At 42.4% G+C, this 23,152-nt stretch overlaps 1 protein-coding gene across 9 annotated transcripts; it reads right to left on the bottom strand.

Moving 5' to 3' along the window:
• Positions 1-5,719: 5,719 nt before the first annotated feature.
• Positions 5,720-20,009, bottom strand: ZNF23 (zinc finger protein 23). Of its 9 annotated transcripts, none has more exons than XM_012437510.3 (5): positions 19,421-20,009; positions 14,772-14,836; positions 12,298-12,474; positions 11,491-11,607; positions 5,720-7,940 (listed from the first exon to the last, which is right to left on the bottom strand). In XM_012437510.3, exons 3-5 carry the CDS (start codon positions 12,329-12,331, stop codon positions 6,148-6,150), a joined length of 1,944 nt encoding a protein of 647 aa, XP_012292933.1. In that variant the 5' UTR covers positions 12,332-12,474; positions 14,772-14,836; positions 19,421-20,009; the 3' UTR covers positions 5,720-6,147. The 9 variants fall into 9 exon arrangements, with proteins under 9 accessions (XP_012292933.1, XP_012292934.1, XP_012292935.1 ...); XM_012437511.3 differs by having other exon boundaries at positions 11,500-11,607; XM_012437512.3 differs by having other exon boundaries at positions 5,720-7,937; positions 11,500-11,607.
• Between the last annotated feature and the right edge of the window lie 3,143 nt (positions 20,010-23,152).

Raw genomic sequence — 23,152 nt, 5'->3', positions numbered from 1 at the left:
GTGAAGGCAGAATTGTAGACCACACACTGAGTGTTGAAGGCATGCTTCAACTTAAACGCAGAGCCCAGATGTAAAGAATAGGAGGTTGATTTTTCATTCATTCGTTTTTTCTCTACAGGAGTTTAAGAAACTCTCTATCAAACAACTATCTGATTACTAAGCAAATGAAACAGAGACTTCAGTGAACACACATGCCAAATAATACAGTCTTTACAAAAATAGTCTAGAAAGTCACCAAACAAACTACAGCCCACAAGTAACAATGACTAACCCTAAGGTGGGAAGAGACTCCAGTTTTGAGTTACCACATTGTAATATTCAAGATGTATGCTTTTCAACAACAAAATATGCTGCACACAAAGAAAGAAGAAAGTCTGAATTATTCACAGGGAAAAATGAAATTCACAGGGAAAAAAGAAATCTGAATTATTCTGTAAATAATTCACAGGAATTTAAATTCTTCCATGGAATAATTCACAGAAATGTGAATTATTCTGTGAAATAATTCCAATGTCTGGGAGGAAGCTATCCTCCTGCCTCTGGCCTCAAGCTATCCTCCTGCCTCTGACTCCCTAAAAGCTGGGATTACAGATGTGAACCACCACACCTGGCCCAACTGATTTTTGTAAAGCATGTCAAGATCATTCAATGGAGAAAAAATTGTACAACAAATGGTACTGGGACAACTGAACATCCACATGCAAAAGAATGAAGCTGAATTCTTAACTCATACTATATACAAAAAAACTCAAAATGGATGATCAATCACCTAAATATGAGCTAAAACTATAAAACACAAGAAAACAAAGAATAAATCTTTGTGACCTTGGATTTGGCAATGGTTTCTTGCTCTGACAACAAAAGCACAAGCAACAAATTAAAAATAAATAAGTTGGACTTCATCAAAATTAAAAATTTTTCGTGCCTCAAAGGGCACTACCAAGAAAGTGAAAAGACAATCCAGAAAATTGAAGAAAATATTTGAAAACCATATATCTGATAAGGGTCAAGTATCCAAAATACATAAAAACTCTTCTTACAACTGAACAAACAAAAGATAAACAGTCTCATTTAAAAACTGGCAAAGAGGCCAGGAACAGTGGCTCATGCTTATAATCCCAGCACTTTGGGAGGCCAAGGCAGGCTGATCACTTGAGGCCAGGAGTTCAAGATCAGCCTGGCCAACATGGTGAAACTCCATCTCTACTAAAAATACAAAAATTAGCTGGGCCATCATGGTGCATACCTGTAATCCCAGCTGAGGCACGAGAATTGCTTGAACCCAGGAAGCAAAGGCTGCAGTGAGCCAAGAACACATCTCTGCACTCCAGCTTGGGTGACACAATGAGACTGTGTCTCAAAAACAAATAAACAAAAAATGGCAAAGGTTTAACTAGACATTACTCCAAAAAAGATATACAAACAGCCAGGATATATATAAAAAGATGTTCAAAATGATTCATTATTAGGAAAATGCAAATCAAAACCACAAGATACTACTTCATGCCCACTAGGCTATAATCTAAAAATTTTAAATGGAAAATAACAAGTGTTGATGAAGAGGTAGAGAAACTGGAACCCTCATACATTGTTGACATGAATTTAAAATGTTGCAGTTTCTGTGGAAAACAATTTGGTGCTTCCTCAGAATGTTAAAGATAGAATTATCATACGACCCAACAAAAACTCGGGTGTACCCATAATTGGATAACGAGGTCAAGAGATCGAGACCATCCTGGTCAACATGGTGAAACTCCGTCTCTACTAAAAATACAAAAAATTAGCTGGGCATGGTGGCACGTGCCTGTAATCCCAGCTACTCAGGAGGCTGAGGCAGGAGAATTGCCTGAACCCAGGAGGCGGAGGTTGCGGTGAGCCGAGATCGCGCCATTGCACTCCAGCCTGGGTAACAAGAGCGAAACTCCGTCTCAAAAAAAAAAAAAAAAGTGTACACAAATATTTCTAACAGCATTATACACAATAGCCAAACAATGGAAACAACCCAGATGTCTATCAACTGATGTATAATTTAAAAAGTGGGGCCTATTCATAAACAGAAAATCATTCAGCTATAAAAAGGAATGGATTCAGCAGGTCATGGACTCTTTTTTTTTTTTTTTTTTTTTTTTGAGACGGAGTTTCGCTCGTTACCCAGGCTGGAGTGCAATGGCGCGATCTCGGCTCACCGCAACCTCCGCCTCCTGGGTTCAGGCAATTCTCCTGCCTCAGCCTCCTGAGTAGCTGGGATTACAGGCACGCGCCACCATGCCCAGCCAATCTTTGTATTTTTAGTAGAGACGGGGTTTCACCATGTTGACCAGGATGGTCTCGATCTCTTGACCTCGTGATCCACCCGCCTCGGCCTCCCAAAGTGCTGGGATTACAGGCTTGAGCCACCGCGCCCGGCCATGGACTCTTAAAAAATAAAAAAAAGAGAATGGAGTCCTGATACATCTTACAAAATGGAGGAATGTAGAAAACATTAAGCTCGGAAGCCAGTCACAAAAAGTAACACACTGAATCATCCATTAATATGAAATACACAGAATGAAAAAGTCCATAAAGACAGGAAGGTTTGTGACTATCAGGGACTGGGAGAAGAGGGGCATAGAGAGACTGCTATATGAGATTTCCTTTTGGGGTGATTAAAAAGTTCTGGAACTAGATAGTACCGATGGTTGCACAACATGGTGAGTGTACTAAATGTCACTGGATTGTAGTTTACACTTTACATTTTTTTTTAAATTAGAGACAGGGTCTTGCTATGTTGCCCAGGCTGGTTTTGAACTCCTGGCCTCAAGCTGTCCTCCCACCTTAGCCTCCCAAAGTGCTGAGATTACAGGTGTGGGCCACCAAGCCTGGCTATACTCTTTAAAATGGTCAAAATGGCAAATCTTATATGGCGTGTATTTTACCAAAATTTTTGAAAGACATTTCAGAAAAAAATGCAACTGCATGGGGAAAAAATATTGATACTGTTTGCATCTTTCAATCTTTACGTCTGTGTTCATGGTTTTTGATTGCTTAAATGTTGCCAGGCTTTCATTTTATCTTAGCTAATACCTTGTACAAAAACACAGCAAGTAGGTTTAAAAAAAATTTTATGTGAACCATAATAAATGGATTTCTGCTTGTGGCATAAAAAAATATATTTAGTCTTTGTCCCAAGTTCCTGCAACCTGTAAAACCTTTGCAATTTCCCAAACATTGTCTTCTGTTATTCATAATAAGCACTTTTCAGTCGCATCTGGGTTTATGTTAATGAGACTCTTGGTGGGCCCCGATAGCTTCAGGAAGGAGGCTAGTTGCCAGAGGAACCAACCATGTGCTTAGAAGGTTGGAATTTTCAGCCCCATACCCTGACATCTGCAGAGACAAGCTTAAACATGAGTTATTCACTCATTTTTGTGTGAATTCACTAATGGCCAATTAATCAATGATGGGTATGTAATGGAACCTCCATCAAAACCCTAAATGATGGGGCTCAGAGTGCTTCTGGATTGGCCAACACATCCTGTGCTGGGAGAGTAGTGCACCCCAATTCCATGGGAACAAAAGCTCCTGTGCTTGAGACCTCCAGTCCTCACCCCAAGTACTTCTTCATCTGGCCGTTCATTTGTATCTCTGACAACAAAATGGTAATAGTAACGTGTTTCCCTCGGTTCTGTGCCATTTTAGCAAATTACTGGGCTGGAAGAGGGGATCATGGGAACCCCCAATTTGTAGCCATGTCACAAAGAAGCATGGTTAACCCAGGGACCCTCTACTTATGACTGGTGTCTGAAGTGTGGGGCAGTCATGTGGAACTGAGCCCTTAACCTGTGCAGTCTTCACTAATTCTGGAAGTATCCATTAAAACTGTAGGACACTGAGTTGATGTCTGCAGAGAATTGGAGAATCGTGTGAAAAACCAACACATTCGGTATCAAAGGTTTTGTGAAAAGCAGTTTTTCTTTACTACCAATAACAGGTGATGATACAGATACAACCTGTGATAACCCTATTTTCTCTATACTCAGTTATACTGTCCTGATGTCCACAAATAGATTCTGCTGTATGATTTATTGAAGAAACCACCTAGAAATGTTGAAATTGTTCAAGAATTCAGGGACTTTAGCTAAAACTGTTCAAGAATTCAGGGACAATAAATCCTTAACATGCAAAAACAGAGACAGAGAGAAATTTCAGATTTTTTAAAATCTGATTTCTAACTTTTTGAAGACTCAGAATATTTGGCATTACTGGAACTGCTTTCCTGCCTACCCAGATTTGCTACAGCTGAGGCTGCCTTCTTTAGGTAGGGCATGCACTCTTCAATTCTTCATCCTCCCTACTCCTTGTTGTCACTCTGAGCAGCCTCATTCATCTGACTCTGAGGACATTTGAGTGTCTCTGGGCCTGCATGGATGCTTACGAGGATTTGGAGTTGGCTGGTGATGGTAAGTCTCATTTACTAGCTATTGCTTTTCGCCTGGAACATGAGGATCTGAAGGAACAGTGATGCTCCCAGTCCAAGTATCTTAAATTTAACTGTACCACATTCAGAAAACCTCCAGTGGTTCATTCTAAACTAAATGCAGACTAGCTTCTGTTCTAAGGAGCCTAGGGGCCAGAGACAGCATTTGCCTTACAGAGCTCACAGGTGGGCATGGTAAAGATGTGTGTGGCACTTGGGGGAGGGCAGAAGTTATCATGCCCTTATCTTGCCTGTGTTTTCTGGTCCCTTTCTTACTACTTACTATTGGGCCTGCTCTTCTTCAGCTTCCTGATACTTAGTTTGCCTGTTCCTTTTATTGCTTACAAGTTTTTTAAGTGGTGAGAGATTCCCTTCTAAAAAGTATCTTGAGGCTTCCAGGATTTTCATCAGAGACCTTGAAAAGCACCAATGAGACCGGGAATCCAAGGCAGCCACCTTCCTTCAGGACCTGAAAAGTCATGTTTGTGGAAGAGTTCCAGTTATTACAAAATAGGAACCATGTAACATGCTATTGTGTTGACAATATTTTATACTTATATGAAGGGCATCTACAATAAATGTTATTTTCAACAGGTGAATGATATCCCATGTACACATATTTAACAATGTGATATGCAAAAAACTTACTAATTTTAACTCCTTAGAGTACTACTGAGACTAAATATCTCTTCTTACTTTAACATTTTTTTTTTGAATCTGTTTAAAAGCTGCCTGTTAGTGTGTCTAAATTACTTACCTTTAGATATTAATGTTTTAAGAGACAGGGTCTCACTGCCACCCAGGTAGCTAGGACTGCAGGCACGCACCACCATGTCTGGCTAATTTTTTAATTTTTTGTAGTGATGGGGTCTTGCTATGTTGCCCATACAGGTCTGGAACTCAGGGCCTTAAGCAATCTTCCTGTCTCAGCCTCCCAAAGCACTGAGATTAAAGGTCTGTTCCACTGTGCCCAAGTACTACACTTTTATATCACAAATTTTACAAAAGTATTTCCACGTTTTGTGCTTTGTCTTTTAAACTTTAAAACAAAAACATACAGAAATATTTAGTTTCTAGCAGTCAATTTATCAGTATATACCCTGTGGCTAGTTTCTGGCTTCCATCTAATGCTTAGAAAGGTTTTCTCTATTGCATGAAAATAAAACACATACTTAGATCTTTTTCCTTTTTTAAATAAATCTTTATTACTTTTCATCTTTTCAAAAGTAATGCATGCTTGTTGTCAAAAATTAAACAAATAAATTAAGGTAGGTAGAGTAAATATCTTTATTATGGGTTTTTCTATCCAAGAACAAGGCTTCTCTCTCTCTCCATTTATTCAAATTTCCTTTGTAAAGTGGCCCTCAGGTGAAGACTTAAATTTCTCCATACAAGTCCTCCATAACTGTTTATTTCTAGAAAATCTACTTTTCTTGATGCTACTGGGCATGAAATATTTTCCTTCATTATATTTTCTAAGTCCTGTTGGTACAAAACAAAGCTATTTATTTTTGGATGTTTCTCTTTAACTGGTCATCCTTTCCTGATTAAAATTGAATAGAATAAAAACTGTTTCCATATGAAGACTCTGCCACATTCATTTCTTCTTGGGGGTTTTTCAATGGATGAATCTGATGATACTTGATCCATTTTGGCATTAACCTTGAGAGTTTTCTACATCTTTCTCATTATTAGGATTTTCCTTCACTATGGACGCTCTGATGCTGACTGAGCTGGAAGCTAAACCTGAATGCTTTCCCACACACATTACACATATATGGTTTCTTCCATGTGTGGACCGTCTGGTGTATAATGTAGTCAGAACTAAAGCTGAAGCCTTTGCCACATTCCACACATCTGAAGGGTTTCTCCCCAGTGTGGCTTCTCTGATGCCGAATTAAATGGGCATTAACATGGAAGGCTTTTCCACACTCCTTACACTGAAAGGGTTTCTCTCCAGTATGGATTCTCTGGTGCACAATATAGTTGGAACTACAGCTGAACGCTTTCTCACATTCCATACATTTGAAAGGTTTCTCCCCAGTATGTATCCTCTGATGCCTAGTTAGTTTGGCATTGATACTAAAGGCTTTCCCACATTCCTTACACTGAAAAGGCTTTTCTCCAGTATGGATTCGGTGATGATCAAGTAGGTTTCTTTTAGAAGTAAAGCATCTCCCACACTCATTACATTTAAAAGGTTTCTCCCCAGTGTGAATTCTCTGATGCCGCATTAGTTTCCCATTAACACTGAAGGCCTTTCCACACTCATTACACTCATAAGGCTTCTCCCCAGTGTGAATTTTCAGATGCTGTCGAAATTGGGAGTTACACCTGAAGGCTTTCCCACATTCATTACACTCATAGGGTTTCTCACCTGTGTGAATTCTCTGGTGTTGGATTAACTTCCCTTTGACACTAAAGGCTTTTCCACATTCAGTGCATTCATAGGGTTTCTCACCTGTGTGGATTCTCTGATGCTGAATGAGTTTTGTATTACTACTGAAGCCTTTTCCACACTCCTTACACTGATAGGGCTTCTCTCCTGTGTGGATGCTTTGATGCTGCCTAAGCTGGGAGCTGCACCTGAAGCCTTTTCCACATTCATTACATTCATAAGGTTTCTCTCCAGTGTGGATTCTCTGATGTTGAATTAATTTTGCATTAACATTGAAAGCTTTCCCACAGTCATTACACTCGTAAGGTTTCTCCCCAGTGTGGACTCTCTGATGTGTAATATATGCAGAACTACAGCTGAAGCCATTTCCACACTCCTTGCACTGATAGGGCTTCTCTCCCGTATGAATTCTCTGATGCCTACTTAGGCTTCCATTAACACTGAAGGCCTTCCCACACACCTTACACTGATAGGGCTTCTCCCCACTGTGGATTGTCTGATGTGTGATATAATGGGAACTGTAGCTGAAGCTTTTCCCACACTCCACACATTTGAAGGGTTTCTCCCCACTGTGAAGTCTTTGATGCCAAATTAATTTCTCATTAATGCTGAAAGCTTTGTCACACTCCAAACATTGATAAGGCTTTTGCTCAGTGTAGTTTTCTTGATGTTGATTAAGCTGAGAGTCACATCTAAAGGGCTCTACTAATTCTTCACATTTGAGAGCCCTTTCCTCAGAATTAATTATTTCATGCTTAACGAGTTTTGTATCAAAGCTGATGGCTTTCCCCAGGCCTGTACACCCAGAGGGCTGCTCTACAGTGATGGTATGAAATGGATATGAGTTTGGACTTTGACTGAAAAAACACTCCTCCATGGGGCTTGTCTCATCTGTCACTGTTCCATCAATGGTGTTGCTTTTTTCCTTCTTTATATTTCCTGCAGAGTAGACTTCCTGTTGTTTCTCTAGAAGAGAGGTTTCTAAAAAGCCTGTTTCCTGGGAAAAGTCCCTTTGAAGTTCAAATGATACATCCTCTTTCCCGTCATACATTTCCTTTGTGAAATCACTGTCAGTCTGAATATCTACTATAAAAAACAGAAAACATAAAATGTCATGCAAGAACTATGTTAGAAGAAGAGAACTGTGCTATAAAAGACCATAATAATCAGGGGGCTCCCTAAAATCATCGGACTAGGTCAAAGAACCTTGGGTTTCTCTATAAGGTGGGATAAGTAATATGTAGCTAGTAAAAGAATACAATAAATCCATACATGCTGACAGAAAAAGACATCCAAGATGCAATCAAATGGAAAAACAGTTGAAAAAACAGTTGAAAAAACAGTATATAGATTTCCAACTGTATAAAGATATAAAAGGCAGATATATATATTTGTACATATCTAGAAAACTTCCAGAAGAATCCACAAGAAACTAAACAAACTGGCACATGAAGTTTGGTGGACTTGTTTCCCCTTTATATATTTTCTGTACTGTTCTGAGTATGTGTCAATATTATAAAGTAATGATAAAAAAAATCACCAGTCTCAACTGGGCCTAACACAATGCCATTGCAGAAAACATAACCAATCACATGAAGGTTAAAAGTGACAGTCGAGCACCATGGCTCACACCTATAATCCCAGCACTTTGGGAGGCCGATCCAGGCAGATTATCTGAGCTCAGGAGTTCGCAACTAGCCTGGGAAACACAGTGAAACCGTCTCTACTAACATACAAAAAAATAAGCCAGGTATGGTGGCATGTGCCTGTAGTTCCAGCTACTCGGAAGGCTGAGACAGGAGAATTGTTTGAACCCAGGAGGCAGAGGTTGCAGTGAGCCAAGTACATGCCACTGCACTCCAACCTGGGAGACAGAGTGAGACTCTTGCCTCAAAAAAAAAGGAACAGCAGTGGAATAAAACTCTAGGTCTTGTCCACCAGATCGGCATTCTTTTCATCACACCATGCTTTTCTACACCCTGCAGTTTCCTCTTAGTTGTTCCTACAGCACTGAGTTCCTTACTAAAAAAAAAATGGAAAATGCTGAAGAAGGGAAAGGCACAGGATCCAACAGGATGTGGCAACTTGGTGGATGACAAGAGTCAGCAGCATCAGGAAGCAAAATAGAAATAATTTTGTTTCCTTCCATTCTAAGGAAGGAAACTGTGGACCTTCAAAAATTCCTCCTTCAACTTCATTTCTACTTTACACAGGCTCTATTTAAGGCCCATCTCATCTTATCTCTTCCCATTCCCCTCCAAATACTGCTGCATTAATCTTGCCTTTTCCTTCACTTCTTCCTCCAAACCTAATCTTGATCATTCCCTAAAAGTCTCTCTACAATCCCAGTAGTCTTTAGAACTAGAACTACTGATCTCTGCATTTGTTCCCAAATTTCTCAAAAGCTTAGTCCCAAAATGTTGCCTCATGTTGTTTCATCTTTCATTATTCCTCAACCATATGTAATATGCCCCCTCCCCAGTATTTCATAATTGCCCTCAGTAAACCCCTCCAATGGCCTGGATTCCCCAGCAAGCATTTTCAAAATAATATTGGTCTTTTCTCAACTAAAAAAATAATACTCATCCTTGGCTATAGCCTGAATGTGTCCTCCCCTCAAATTCATATTCTGAAATCCTAACCCCTGATGTGATTGTTTTAGGAGGTTGGACTATGGGAGAACCCTCATGAATGGGATTAATGCCCTTAAAAAAGACTCCAGAGAGCTCCCTTCCTTTCCACCATGTGAAGATACTGTGAAAAGACAGCTGTCTATTAGCCAGGAAGCAGGCCCTTGCCAGACAGAAACTGCCTGGACCTTGATCTTGGACTTCTCAACCTCTAGAACTGTATGAAATAAATTTCTGTTGTTTATAAGCCATCCACTCTATGGCAGTCTGTTACTGTAGCCCAAAGTGACTAAGATATCTATACTATCATATGTCTAGTCATCATCTCTGGAATCTATTCCTGTTTTGCTGTACTCTCCCCAACACTGAGTATAATTTAATTATTCTCAATATGATAGGTAAAATATCTCTCCTTGTTTTAATTTGTATTTCACTGGTTTCTACTGAGGGTGGACATTTTTCATATTTATTTCACATTTGTACTTAGGTGGACCAGTCACTTATATTCTTTGCCAATTTTTCTACACTGGTTACTTTCTATTTCCCACATCCTGTTGGGTGGCAAATGTCAGTATCCATCTTCCCTTTTTTCTTTACTAGCACATCCTCTATTATTTTGAAGTCACAAAACTACATTTTCCTCTCTTACAGTGAGGATGGCCATTCAACACAGTTGCAGCAAAGGAAACTTAACAGATATCATTGGGTGGGCTTCTGAACATTTTTAAAAAGAAAGTCAACACTGCTGCCATGGGCCTCATGCCCTTCACTGTCCCTTTTGCCTGCCTAGAGCCTGTTTGATTCCTCATCCCAATCAACCCACACACATTAACTACAATGTTTCTATCCCCAGCTAGGAGCATGATGGGTGCCTGGAAAGGTCAAAGACCAGGAGAGTTAGCTGCCTACAGAACGAAATCCAGGCTCCTTCGATTAAGAACCTCACAATATGACTTCATTCCCTGTATTTGTCAAGCACATTATGTGGCAAACTCTCCATTTCCAAAACATGCCTTCCTTGGTCATGTATCATCTGATAGAACGATCAAAAGGAATAAAAATTCATGGAAACCATCTAAGAAAAATGAAGACTCACTGAAAAAATGCAAGAGAATCTCATAGACCCTAAATGTAAGAAATAGCAGGGGGCCTCGGGGGGGATGAGAAGTCATCTGGCAGCTACTCTGCTGGCACCAATTAGAGCCCTGCTCCTTCAAGTGTGGTCTAGTAATTAGAAGTACTGGCGTCACCACCTCCCAGGGAACGTCACAGAAATGCAGACTCCTGGCCCTGCTCCACACTTACTGCGTATCTGTAAGACCTCAGGATTCATTTACACATTCACACTTAAGCACAAATCAAGAGCACTTCCTCCCTTCCACATTACTTTCCCTATGTACAGCTGTCTTCCCCAACACCAAAGTAAAAATATTAAACTGAGGATGCACTATAAGCTAGGCACTTGATATGTGTTATCTCATTTAATCCTCAACCCACAAAACTAGTACTATTACCTCCTTTTATTACTAACCCATTTTCAGAGATGAGAACATACAAATAACCCACTCAAAGTCACACAAACTAGGAAGCAGCACAGTTGGGAGTGGACCTCAGAAAAGTCTCCTCTAAAGACTGTGCTTTTAACCACTTCTGTCTGTGTGAAAACACTGTTAATTCTGTATCCTCCACACTAAGTGAACAATGCTTAGAAATGGCAAGGAACCCCAAAACTGCTAAGTCCATTAATTTTGTCCGAGAAAGGCAGGATTCCAAAATTAGGATTGAAAAGAGTTGGAATAAAGGATTTGAAAAAAGATGTATTCTTGCAATTAGACATAACAAACTTTGAAGACAGACAGAAAGGACTGTACCTAGCTCTATGAATTATCAAAATTTACTCAAACTATACTCTGTATGACTGGCCAATAAACATAGCATGTTTATATGCTGCTAAAGTTGGCTTTCTGCCTAAAGTGCTAAACTCCAACAGAATGGGAAATATGTACCTCCCTTACCAGTCCAGAGGCCATGGAGGCCTGTTCCTGCAGCCAGTGGAGATGGGCCCCCCAGCTCACCTCCTCCCTCCAGTTGTGAGATCACAGCAGGTTTGAGAAGTGGAAATCCTGGTTTGGGAGAGGTAAATAGGAGAGACAGATGAATAATCTCCCACAGATAAATTCCTAAGTCTCTTCTCAGATTGTCTCAGCAATGGGAGGGAAGGTAAGAGCCCCAGGAGGTCCCAAGCCTAAGGACTATGGGAAAGTATGTGGGGCTAGGGAAGGACTAGAGAGACCTTGGATACTTCCAAGGGCTTTGGGAGGCACGTGTAGGATTCAGGGTTAAGGCTTGGGAAGGTGTAGGAGAGCCTGGGAAGGGCCCAGACTGTAGGCCTAGGAGACCTCATGCAGGGCAAGCAGGGAGATTCTTCCCAAAGGGATACCACTTTTTGACCTTGGCCTGAAATACCCAGAGTACACCGAGATCCTTGAAAAGACTCAAGATAAGTAAGATGAGAGGGGACCTGAAGATGCCACTGTGGAACAGGAAGTCACTGGATTCCAGTGTTTCCAAAACATAGCTACCACGGGTTGGATCAAGAGTGTATACCAATTCCAAGTGAAGTCCTATATAGGCCTACAAAAGGCTTGGCGTTTGCCCCTGCCAGCAACCCCTAAGTCTAGGAGATCAGGAACAGCTCTGGGGTTCTCATTAAGTAAAGGATTACCAGAGATCCCACCAGTAACCTGTAAGGGAGAAGCAAGCCAGGAACCCCAACTGACAGAGTTCAGGTTCCCAGGGGAGAGAGGTCTTACCCAGGGAGGCCACATTCCCATAATTCTCCAGCATCACATCCCTGTACAGGGTCCTCTGTGCAGGGGACAGGCCATCCCATTCCGCCTGGGTGAAGTACACAGCCACATCCTCAAAGGTCACCGACTTCTGAAACAATAGGTTCCTGCTGCTCTAGGGCCAATTCCATGGCTCAGGCCCTAAGTGAGGGGCAGAGGGCAGTATAAGGGCTTGGGGAGGGTGCTTGTGAGAGCACAAAATTAATATTAACAACAAGGGAAAGATCTCAGAAAAAACATCAAGAAAGTAAACTACAGGGTATCCAACTACTCCCACAGCAGGGAAACCTCATGCCATTTTTTTACACAAATAAGAGGTAACATAAGACAGGCTGACAGAAAAACATTTTCCATAAGCAAGTGCCTAAAGCCAACTCCACTCTTTTAGATAGGCTGCTCCCTCCTGGCAAGCTCAGGGCTGACCCACCAGCCGTTCCCACACCACTCCCCTGAGGTCTTGGCTCCCCTGCACCTAAACACAGCCCTGTTCTGCTCCCCTCATCATCCTCATCCTCATACCTCAAGCCACCCCTAAAGATCAGCCATGGCTTCTGTCTCACCCAGCCCCACCTGATTCCCCTCACAGACCCCACAACCAAGGAGCTGTGCAGCCTCTGCTTGAGCACCTCCAGCCAAGGCTGCTTCGTGCTGCCCAGGCTGCGGGGTCTCCTGGAAAGTCAGAAATTTCCTTACCCTCTCCCATTCAAGTCTCAAGCTTTACAATTCTCCGAAAACTTCATTGTTTCTCCAGGAACATTTGGGAAAACAGGGAGACTGGCCTTCCCACTGGCCAGCTACTCTCCCCCTTCCATCAGTAAGCTGTGTAGTTGGCACAAGCTCCGCCATTCAGGGATGCTGCATGTCACTCCCAGGCACAACCACCCCTCCTGGGCAGCTGTGGCCTCTGCCAGGCTCACCCTCTGCTCACCTCAGCCTGCTCTAACAGCCATGGGGGCTCACTGACAGGGATCTGCCACTCAAACTCTCTCTGCCAGGAGGTGTCTTTGTGAGCCTACTGACCTCCACCCATCAGCAATTCTAGTCAAACTCTAGGTGTTTCTGTGAGTCTGCTTTGTGTGACCTTGCACAAGTAACTTCTCTGCACAAAATGTAATGTCTTCACTGTGTGCCGCCACCACCACCCCAGTATGTTGGCACTTCCTTCTAAACTTACACCTCAGCTAGGGCCAGAATCACCCACACAAGAAACCTCGGCCAGAAACCTGGGGATTGTTCTTGACTTGCCATCTTCCTTATCACCACTAATCCTTTGACTCTCTGTGTCCAAAAGATTTTTTTTTTTTTTTTCGAGATGGAGTCTTGTTCTGTCACCCAGACTGGAGGGCAATGGCATGACCTCAGCTCACTGCATCCTCTGCCTCTCAGGCTCAAGCAATTCTCCTGCCTCAGCCTCCTGAGTAGCTGGGACTCAGTGGGATTCTTCTTTGTGAAGTGATCACCTTGCTTTTGAATATTCCTTAAAAATTATCCCATACACATCACAAATCTGATCAAGTTAACATCAGCGGTTCCACAGCTGTCTTATGGCTGAGCAGTTCCGAATCACACAATAACTCTGTGATCCTGGGAAAGTTATTCTACTTGCCCCGGATCACAGAGTTATTTGGTAGAAAGAATACAACACAGCACTTATCACATAGGGCAGCAGTCAGGACTGAAAGACCATACAAAGGGCTGAGCATGGGGTCTGCAGCATAGTAAGCCTCCAATGATACAACTGGTGTGACTGTGGCTATACTGTTCCCAACCTGTAGTCCATGGAAGTCCATGGATGAGCTTCAGGGGATCCATGAAGTCCCTGAAAGTGTATGGAAAGTATGGTTTGCAGGCTTATTTTTTCTGGAGGAGAAGGGGGAAAGCTCTTCTCAGAGACCTAAGTCTACACCCTAAGGCCTTGAAAGCTTCACAAGAACAATGAGACATTCCGTCCCATGGGACTCCCTGTCTTCCTCCTCCCTTGACTCCACTCCCTGTGACCTTCCCTTTCTCCTGAATTAGAGGCACAGCCATGGTTCTCTGATCTGATCCTGCTATTCCTCTTCCCTACATCCCCACCACAGATAGCCCAATCCTCTGCAGACTGTCCTCCACGCACAGCCCTGCACAGAGCATCCCACGCAGGCGGCTTCCATGTCCCCATTCACCCAGAGCCCTATGCTGGGGGTGCTCCTGTACAGAGGAGCAGAGACCCTCAGTGTGCAGAAGACCACCACCCTCCTGCTCTCCCACACACTCTCCCGCTGTCTCCACTTGCTACTGTCGGGGTCTCTGCCGCGCTCCCTTCACACCACCTCTTTCCCACAAATTCCAGTTCAGTAAGTGGAAGCAGCCATCATCCCAAGGCTCACCAGCTCTCCTTCTCAATTTTTTTCAATCTGAAACTTCCCAGAGGAAGAGCTGAAGGACCCACAGCTCACCTGGGGCCAGGCTGTCAGGTGCATGGCTGCCATCCCCCCGTCTCCCTCTCAGAGAAGGGCTGGAGCTAAAGAAAAATAAAAAGAGGGACAAGTATGAGGCAAGCCACCCCCACCAGAGCAACATAGCCCCTCACAGAAAATGCAAGACACAGGCAGCTTGCATCCAAATGGGAGTGTGAACAGGAGCCGCCCAAGAAAGGCGTGATCTGTTCACCGGCTCAGTGCCTAGGACTTCAGGCTATGACACTGAAATTCACTGCCAGGAACCCTAGGACTTTACAATTCTGTCACATATCACACAAACAGAAGAGTGTATATATAAAATGTAAAAATAAATAAACAAACAAAAATAAAAATAAAAAGAAGAATAATAATGTATATAAAACCTGCCAGACACTGTGGCTCATGTCTATAATCCCAACACTTTGAGAGGCCAAGGCAGGTGGATCACTTGAGCCGAGGGGTTCAAGACAAGACTGGGCACATGGTAAAACCCTGTCTCTACCAAAAATACAAAAATTAGCCATGGGTGGTGGCACGTGCCCATGGTCCCAGCTACTCAGGAGGCTGAGGTGGGAGGATCATCTGAGCCAGGGAGGTCAAGGCTGCAGTGAGCCAAGATCACACCACTGCACTCCAGCCTGGGTGATGAGAGTGAGACCCTGTCTCAAAAAAATAAAAATAAATAAAATAAAATGTATGCAGAACCTAAAAAAGACAGCAGAGAGTCATGTATCAACAATTTAGTTCAAGAAATAGGACAGTACAAAGATCTTTGACTTATTTCTCTTTCTCAAAACAAGCATCATCCTCAGTATCACAGCAGGAGAAGCTGGGCTGGCTGGGCTGCAGCCCCAGTACCCAGGCCTGGGGAGTCAGGCCCTAGGGAGGCAGCACCCAGAGAAGAGGGCAGCTGCTCCCCAGAATCCTGCCTCATTTCTTCAAAGCTCTGAATGTCCTCAAGAATCCTAACACCTCTGGAGAGGTCTTGGGAAGTCAGTCTCCTACATGGCCCAAGCTGTCCTTAGGAAGCTGAGCTGGAAGTTAGGGACCAGGCTGTCTCCCATTCTTTCCAGTCTTCTGATAGTGAATGAGCCAAGGCCTAGACTTCTGCCTCAGCTCCTGAGAGAGGAGATCACTGTAGCAGCCAGAGTCCCATGACGCAGAGCCTCTTGTTTATTATATTCAAAAACATGCGGACTGGTGATTTTCTGACTTTTACTGCTCCTACAGTAAGTCTTGAAATTACATTTTCCTAAAATATCATCCATTTCTTCCAGGATTTCAACTTTACTAGTATAGAGTTGCAGAAAATACTGGTTCATGATTCCTTCCATTTCCTCCAAATCTGGAGCTAGTTTGCTTTTCCTACTTCTTCTTTTGAATATATGTGCTTTCCAGACCTTTTTCCCAGGGTTAGTGTTATGGACTAAACATTTATGTCCCTGCCGAATTCATATGTTGAAGCTCTAGCCCCCAGCGTGACTGTATTTAGAGATGGGCTTGTGAGGAGGTAATAAGAATAAATGAGGTCCTAAGGGTAGAACTAAAGGTCCTAAGGTTAAATGAGTTCCAATAGGGCTGGTGCCTTTATAAGGAGAGACCCAGAGCCCATGCACCCACTCACTCCGTGTCTCCTCCATGTGAAGACACAATGAAAGGGCTACTGTCTATGAGCCAGGAAGACAGCCCTGGCAGGAGCTAAAATCAGCTGGCACCTTGATCCTGGATTTCCAGTCTCGGGGACTGTGAGAGATAAATATGTTGGTGAAGCCGCCCAATCTATGGTATTTTGTTATGGCAGCCCAGGCAGATTAATACAGTTAGGCTGAGCAGTGGTTTACTTATTTTAATGTGGTTTCCTTTTATTTTCAAGGAACCAGCTTTTCCAGTTGAGCAAAACTGCTTTCCTCTATTTGTTTTAAATTCACCAATTCTGCTGTCTTAGTTTGTTCCTTCAGCTCTGTAAGGGGCAGTTTAAGCAGCACTCCAATCCTCTTGTTTGATCCTTAGTCCAGTTCTACAGAGGTTTTAGTCAGTTTTGAGAAGGTGCAACCTACCAGGATCTTCACGAGGACCTACACCACCTATGTCTGGTTCCTGCCCTGGGGCTTCTCTGGTGTCCTATGTGGGACACCTGTGGACACCTGCTGGGCCCTGAAATGCAGGGGTGTTAACACCTGTGGGACTCTCTTGACCAATAGGGGACAAAAACCAATGGATAAATGTTTTCCCCTTCGGTCCCCAGCAGTGCAGCCTTAAGACTCCAAGGCTCCTTAAAGACCCTGCAAAGCAGAGCCTGTTGAGGGCCGAGTGTACCAATGCATCCTTGTATCAGTTCTTCCACTCTGTTTCACACCCCTTGTCTTTCACTCTGCCCCTGTGACCACATTCCTAAATAAGTTCCTACATACAAATCTTTGTTCCATGTTCTGCTTTTGGGGAAACTTAAGACTACAAAGGCTTTTTTCCTACCTTCTTGAGGTTGCGCGACTTACTTATTTTCTTTCTTTCCTGTTTGGCAATTAAAATCTATAAGGCCACAAATTTTCCTCAGAATACACTATTTGCCACATTCCAGAGGTTTTTATATTTCATGTTTTAATTACTATTTTATAGTCAGTTAGCAATTCTGTTTTGTCTCTCACCTAGTAATTGTTTAGGATAATTTGCTGTTGTTAATTTCTTCTCTGTTCATAAGTTCTGGCTTTATTGCATGATGACTATATAACCCAATCTACTAACTTCTACTTTCCACATTTTTCAGGATTTTTGTGACTCAAGTATCTATTTAAAAACATATATATTCTGGTGTTTAAAGAGAAAACTTATTCTGTGATGGGAGAATATATAACTCCATTTTTAGATAATAAACCAATTCTACCAATTACATATGTAGTTTGATGGATACTCTGCTCAGCTAGTCAAGGTTGTACAGTCAAGGGTGTACACCTGCTGCCTGAACTTTGACGGCCAGGCAGTGAGCCAAGACCACAGGGCTCAGCAGAGGAGCAGGTGTTTGCAAGAATGCAAACGTTCTAGAGAGTATATGAGAATCTACCAAGAAAACTCTCATTGTTTAAATGCAGTAGGCAAAGAGCCAGAAAATTAGCTTAAAAGTACTTAGAGACGAGGGGCACCACAGATCTCTAAAGCTGTCCTGCTGCCATTCAAGAGTAAGTACATAAGTCCTAATAAATTCATCCACTTGCCAAGCTGGACTTGTCCAAAGCATTCTTTGGTCTCTTGGCTCCCTCCCAGTTTAGAGGAAGGTTTTTAAAAATATGATTCCAGGTTTTTTCTTGTTACAACATTGTATAGATTTTCTACATAATCCTAATTACTTTTACCTAATTAAACCAAGACAGCCAGTGAAGAGCTAACTCTCACAAAACACCGAGCTCAGATGTGTCATGAGCAAATCCATTCAAATATTTCAGAAATGAGTAATTCTAACATGATGTAAACTGTAGCAGAGCACAGCAAAATAAGTTTCCCAATTCTTTTTGTGGTGCCAGCACAATACTGATACAAAAACTATAGACCAGTCTTATTTATGAATTCTAATGCAAAAATTCTATCAAGGAATAGACTCCAGTAGTTCACTAAAGTAATACATCATGAGTAAGTAGGATTATCCCTTGAAGATAAACCAAGCTCAATGTTAGTATACAAATTAGTATATTTTTCACATTAATAAATCGAAGACAGATAAACACACGGTCCATCTCAACAGATGCCAAAGGTATTTAACATAATTCAACATTCATGCCTAACTTTAAAAACTTACACCCTAGAGAAACTCTCATATGTAGGAGGTACGTACAAAAATATTCATTATCAGCATTATTTTAATAGCAAAACACTGAAAACAACCCACATGTCCATTGAAAATACATCGATAAATTTTCCATACAGTTTTTACAATGGAACATTACCCAGAAGCTACACAGAATGAATCTGGGAACATAACATTGAATTATGCGAGTCACTGACAACTCATACACACAATGGTGCTATTTATATAAAGCTCAAAAACAAAAAAAGTTTAAGTACATTGCTTACAGATACATGCATATGTAACTATCTTTAAAAATAATAGGGCTACAATTAACACAAAATTCAAGATAACGTTTACTTCTAGGGGTGGGAGACTGGGAGCTGGAGTGAGGAAGAGGAACACATTGATAAATTCAGCAGTACTGGCAATGTTCTGTTTCTTAATTGGGTGGTGTGTTCATGGATGCTTTTTACTACTATATAACATATAACATATATATATATTTTTTAATAAATATATAAACCAGCAAAGATGGGGTGAAAGTGAGGACCCAAAATGTAATACAAAGAAGAGCCAGTGTGGCTAACTATACTACAAGGAACGTAACCACACTTAAGTGGTAGGAAAGAAAAGAAGTAAGCAACTTTGGAAAACTGCATTTTGACTAAAATACCGTAAGATTAAAGACAAAAAGACCTGTATCCAAGTACTATACTTTAGGTAGTGAATTTGCTTTTCATGGGGGTATGAATTAGCGATTCTGAAACTACTAAATCTATTCTAAAACTGACTGAATTCATAATCACGTTGTAGACGTCATTCCCAGGTCATTGTCACCCCAGAGCCAAGAGAAGTAGGGCTGAGTTACCTTTTGGGACTGACACTGCTCCAGGAGACAATGTCCTCCAAAAGTCGGGCTTCTGCTGCTGCCGGGTGACTGGGAGGGGCTCTGCGCTCTCACTCGGCCCTAATTCATGACCTCGTGTCAGAAGCCTGGGAGCACACGGTCCATACTTGGGATGGACATAGGTTAATGTTCCTGCCAGACCTCAACTCGTCAAAAGACTTGCAGTATCATCTAGGGCCGCTTCATGCCCACAAATATTCCACCCTTTAGCTGCGCCACACATCTTCCCCCAGAAGACCAAGTGCTAAATGCCCGGGGCCTCGTGGCTGTGACAGCAACACAGGTTTCCCCTTCCAATGGGTGCAACCTATTGGGCCACAAAGACCAAAGGTGGAGTCAAGGAGCGCGGAAGAGCACCCCGGGCCGCCTCCCTGCTCCCTCTCCCAGCCTGGGCCTCCTGGCAACACAGGCCACGGAAAACCCAGCTCCACCCAAGGTAGGAGTGCGTCCCAACTGGACCCAGAGCCTAGGGAACAGGGAACGACGCACGGTGCCCGCAGCCCTGCACTCACCCCCGCATCAGGCAGCTCCCCGGCGCTGCCGGAAGTGCGTCACCAGGCGGCCCGGCCTCTCTAGGAGCAAGGTCTCTTCTCGGTGTTTCTCTCTCCGGGTCCCCTGCGGCTGCATCCCGGTTGATGCTCAGGCTCGGGTCTGGCCCATGCTGATTGTTAGCCCTGGGTGATGGGGCAGGCAAGAATCAGAGCCAAGCGGGGACCCAGCCTGGGAGGTGAAGCTGCAGGTGCAGTCTGGGAGTCTTGGAACTGGACCCGCGGATGGCGCGCTGTCACATCCAATGCCACTTTTTTTCTAACAAATGGTTTGTAATGTCCATCGTATTCTCCTGACCTGATACTCATATATAATGGCCTAGAAAATCATACATAACATACACACCTACATATTAAAAACTAATGTTATACCTTAAGTGTTATGAAAGAGAAAAAAAAGAGGAACGTCATCTGTCGTTTAAAAACACATACTTCAATGTGTTTGGTCATGACTGCGGCAGGAGACCTAACAAGGTGGTCCAGTAGTCGCCTTTACACATAGACGCTGCCCGAATGCCACAGCCACAAAGCTGTGACTTATAGTGTTTCAAAAATCACAAAGCTGATCCAAAATGGCAAACACTTTTTGGTGAAATTCTGAATGAAACACAGGATGATCTTCTCTTGATTATACAATAATTACATTCCTGGAACATCAGTGTATGTTAAAACTGTGCAAAAATGCATGTGTTTATCCAGAAAACAGGTTTAGATTCAGATAATTTTGAAATAGGATTTTCTCCTACCTGAATGTTCAGCAAGACATTTGAAACTGTGAACATTTTTTCAATGGGCAGGACTGTCCTGTGCATTGCAGGATGCTGGCTCCCATCCACAACGCTGGTAGAAATGCTATCACCGCCAGTAAATACAACAAAATACCTCCCATAAAATTACAAAATGAGCCCTGGGGGAAGGGAGACAGTACTAAAAGCCACTGGATTGGACGACCCTTAAATCTCCACCTGCTCACACACCCCAGAACCCTGGTAATGCAGGCTTTTCTTCCTTCCAGTTCTGATTTATCCAACGCTGCTGCACTGGAGAGTGGTGTTTGCCCCCACTCACCTCTGTGGCCTTTTATGACTCCCATTGATTCCCTGACTCAACTTCAGCCCTACATGCTAAAAATGCTGCTCTCTAAATCTAGAATGCTCTTCCCTTTCCATTCCTACACTCCATTTTGACTGTTACTGGAAGTGTGAGCGCAAATCCCATTTCCTATGGGAAGCAAGCCTTTCCTGATCACTCATAATAAGACAGGGTCTCATTTATGTGCCATCCCAGCACTGTGTACTCATTTAATGGTGATAGCTTATTTATATGTCTGTCTTCTCTGGTGGCTCCAAGGAACAGACACCATATCTATCTTGTCCAACATCATCATCCTCAGCTAGAGGATAACCTGGCAGAAAGAAGGACAGCAATAAACATTTGTTGTCGACATGGTCCAAAGGCTCCAGCCCTAACTCTTAGGCAGAAGCCTACTTTGTGTGTCCCCAAGGGAGAATGAGGGTAGGATATGTCTTATGCCTCAGATCATGACAGTGACCATGACCAGGCACCCTTCTCTGCCTTGCCGTGACCTTGGTCTTCACTGTTTTCCAAAATAAGCTCATTAAGAAAATGGTCCCCATGATTGGACAGTGATAGCTGAAGATTACGTTGCTCTTGTCAGTAAGTTCCGGTTTTCACTTCTTTGTAGGCTCAGAAATCAGGAGTAAAAGCTTGTTGAAATAGGAAGGAATCAGATCACATAAATGCTGGCCCCAAAGGTTTGCATCATAAACCCACTGCCTAATTTTACAGGTAAGAAAATGAAGCTCCCTAAATAACCACAAAACTCCTACTCCTACTTCAGACATATCAGAAAAATTAGATAATAATGCACAAACCAATTTACAAAAGCTTTATGGTAGGTATGGAGAGATGGAGACCAGTTCATGTCTGTCAACCCCTGTTCTTCCATTCATATATGGTCACAGAATCTCTAGCAAGGAACGTGACAGCTCAGGGGAAAAGCACACATTTCCCAGAATTCTTTAAAGCAAAGTGTGTCCATATGACCAACTTCTGGCAAATAGGCTGTAACAAAATGTGATGCTAAATCCTTAAAGACAAGGGACATGTCCTCCCTAGCCCCAAATCTTCATCGACCAGGTGGAATGTTGACAAGGGAGAACATCTTGGACCAATGCAAATAAGGCTATGGCTGCTGGGAATGACGGAGCAGCTAAAAGGAAGAGGCACAGGGCTGCTGTATCAGCCCCAGATGGTTTACTTTCTGATGGTACATGAGAGATAAATAAACTTTCATCGAATTTAAATGACACTTATTTGGTTCTTCAAATTAATTTCCAAGCCCATAGCCTAACTAATTCCCCTAGAAATGAGGAAAGATGGAACAATCACACAACACAACAGTTAAAAAATTAAGCTGGCTCTTCGACTTCAGCATTCTAGAAGTTCATTTCCTTGCCAGGCCTGCAGCCATGTAGTATCAGTTTCCTCCTGCTCAGCTCTAAGGCTTCTTCTCCTGCACCCTTTGTCCCTGCAGCCCCAAGACCTCCCTAAAACCCTTCCCCTCTGACCACCAGAGAAAACTGACAATCTTCTCATGATAAAAAATTATTTTTGTTGTTTCCAGTTTTAATAGGACAGAGTAAAGATGGTTTGGGCTGCTTCTTCTCATGCAAATTGTGGCAAAACGACAGTCTGGTTGGTGTTCATTCCAGGAGTTCAAGGCTGTTTTTATGTTATAAAATTTTTATTTACTTATTGATGTTAAATGAACAAATCATTTAATCTATGTGAAGAAATGTACTAGGGTAGGGAGAAGTCTTATTCTCAAAGCAACCAAACATATATATGAATGTTTACTAATAAATGCTTAAGACATACATCAAGAAAATTTTAAACACTTGGGGACTAAACTAATGAAAACCAGTTGTGTAAGTGGAAAGGCACAGGTAATTCCTCAGTAGGAAGTGTATTGTTCTTTATTTAATCGAAGTCCAATGTTATGCCAAATAAAACCCCTACAGAATTTGTTTTAAAACTTGTGAAAATGATTCTAAAACTTGTGTAGAAAAAAATGTTAGATGCAGCCAGGCACAGTGGCTCACATCTATAATCCCAACACTTT

This window comes from Aotus nancymaae, unplaced genomic scaffold, assembly GCF_030222135.1.
Source record: "Aotus nancymaae isolate 86718 unplaced genomic scaffold, 86718_ANA_hifiasm-v0.15.2.pri h1tg000030l, whole genome shotgun sequence".
NCBI lineage: Eukaryota > Metazoa > Chordata > Mammalia > Primates > Aotidae > Aotus > Aotus nancymaae.
This window is presented reverse-complemented; position numbering and strand designations above follow the sequence as displayed.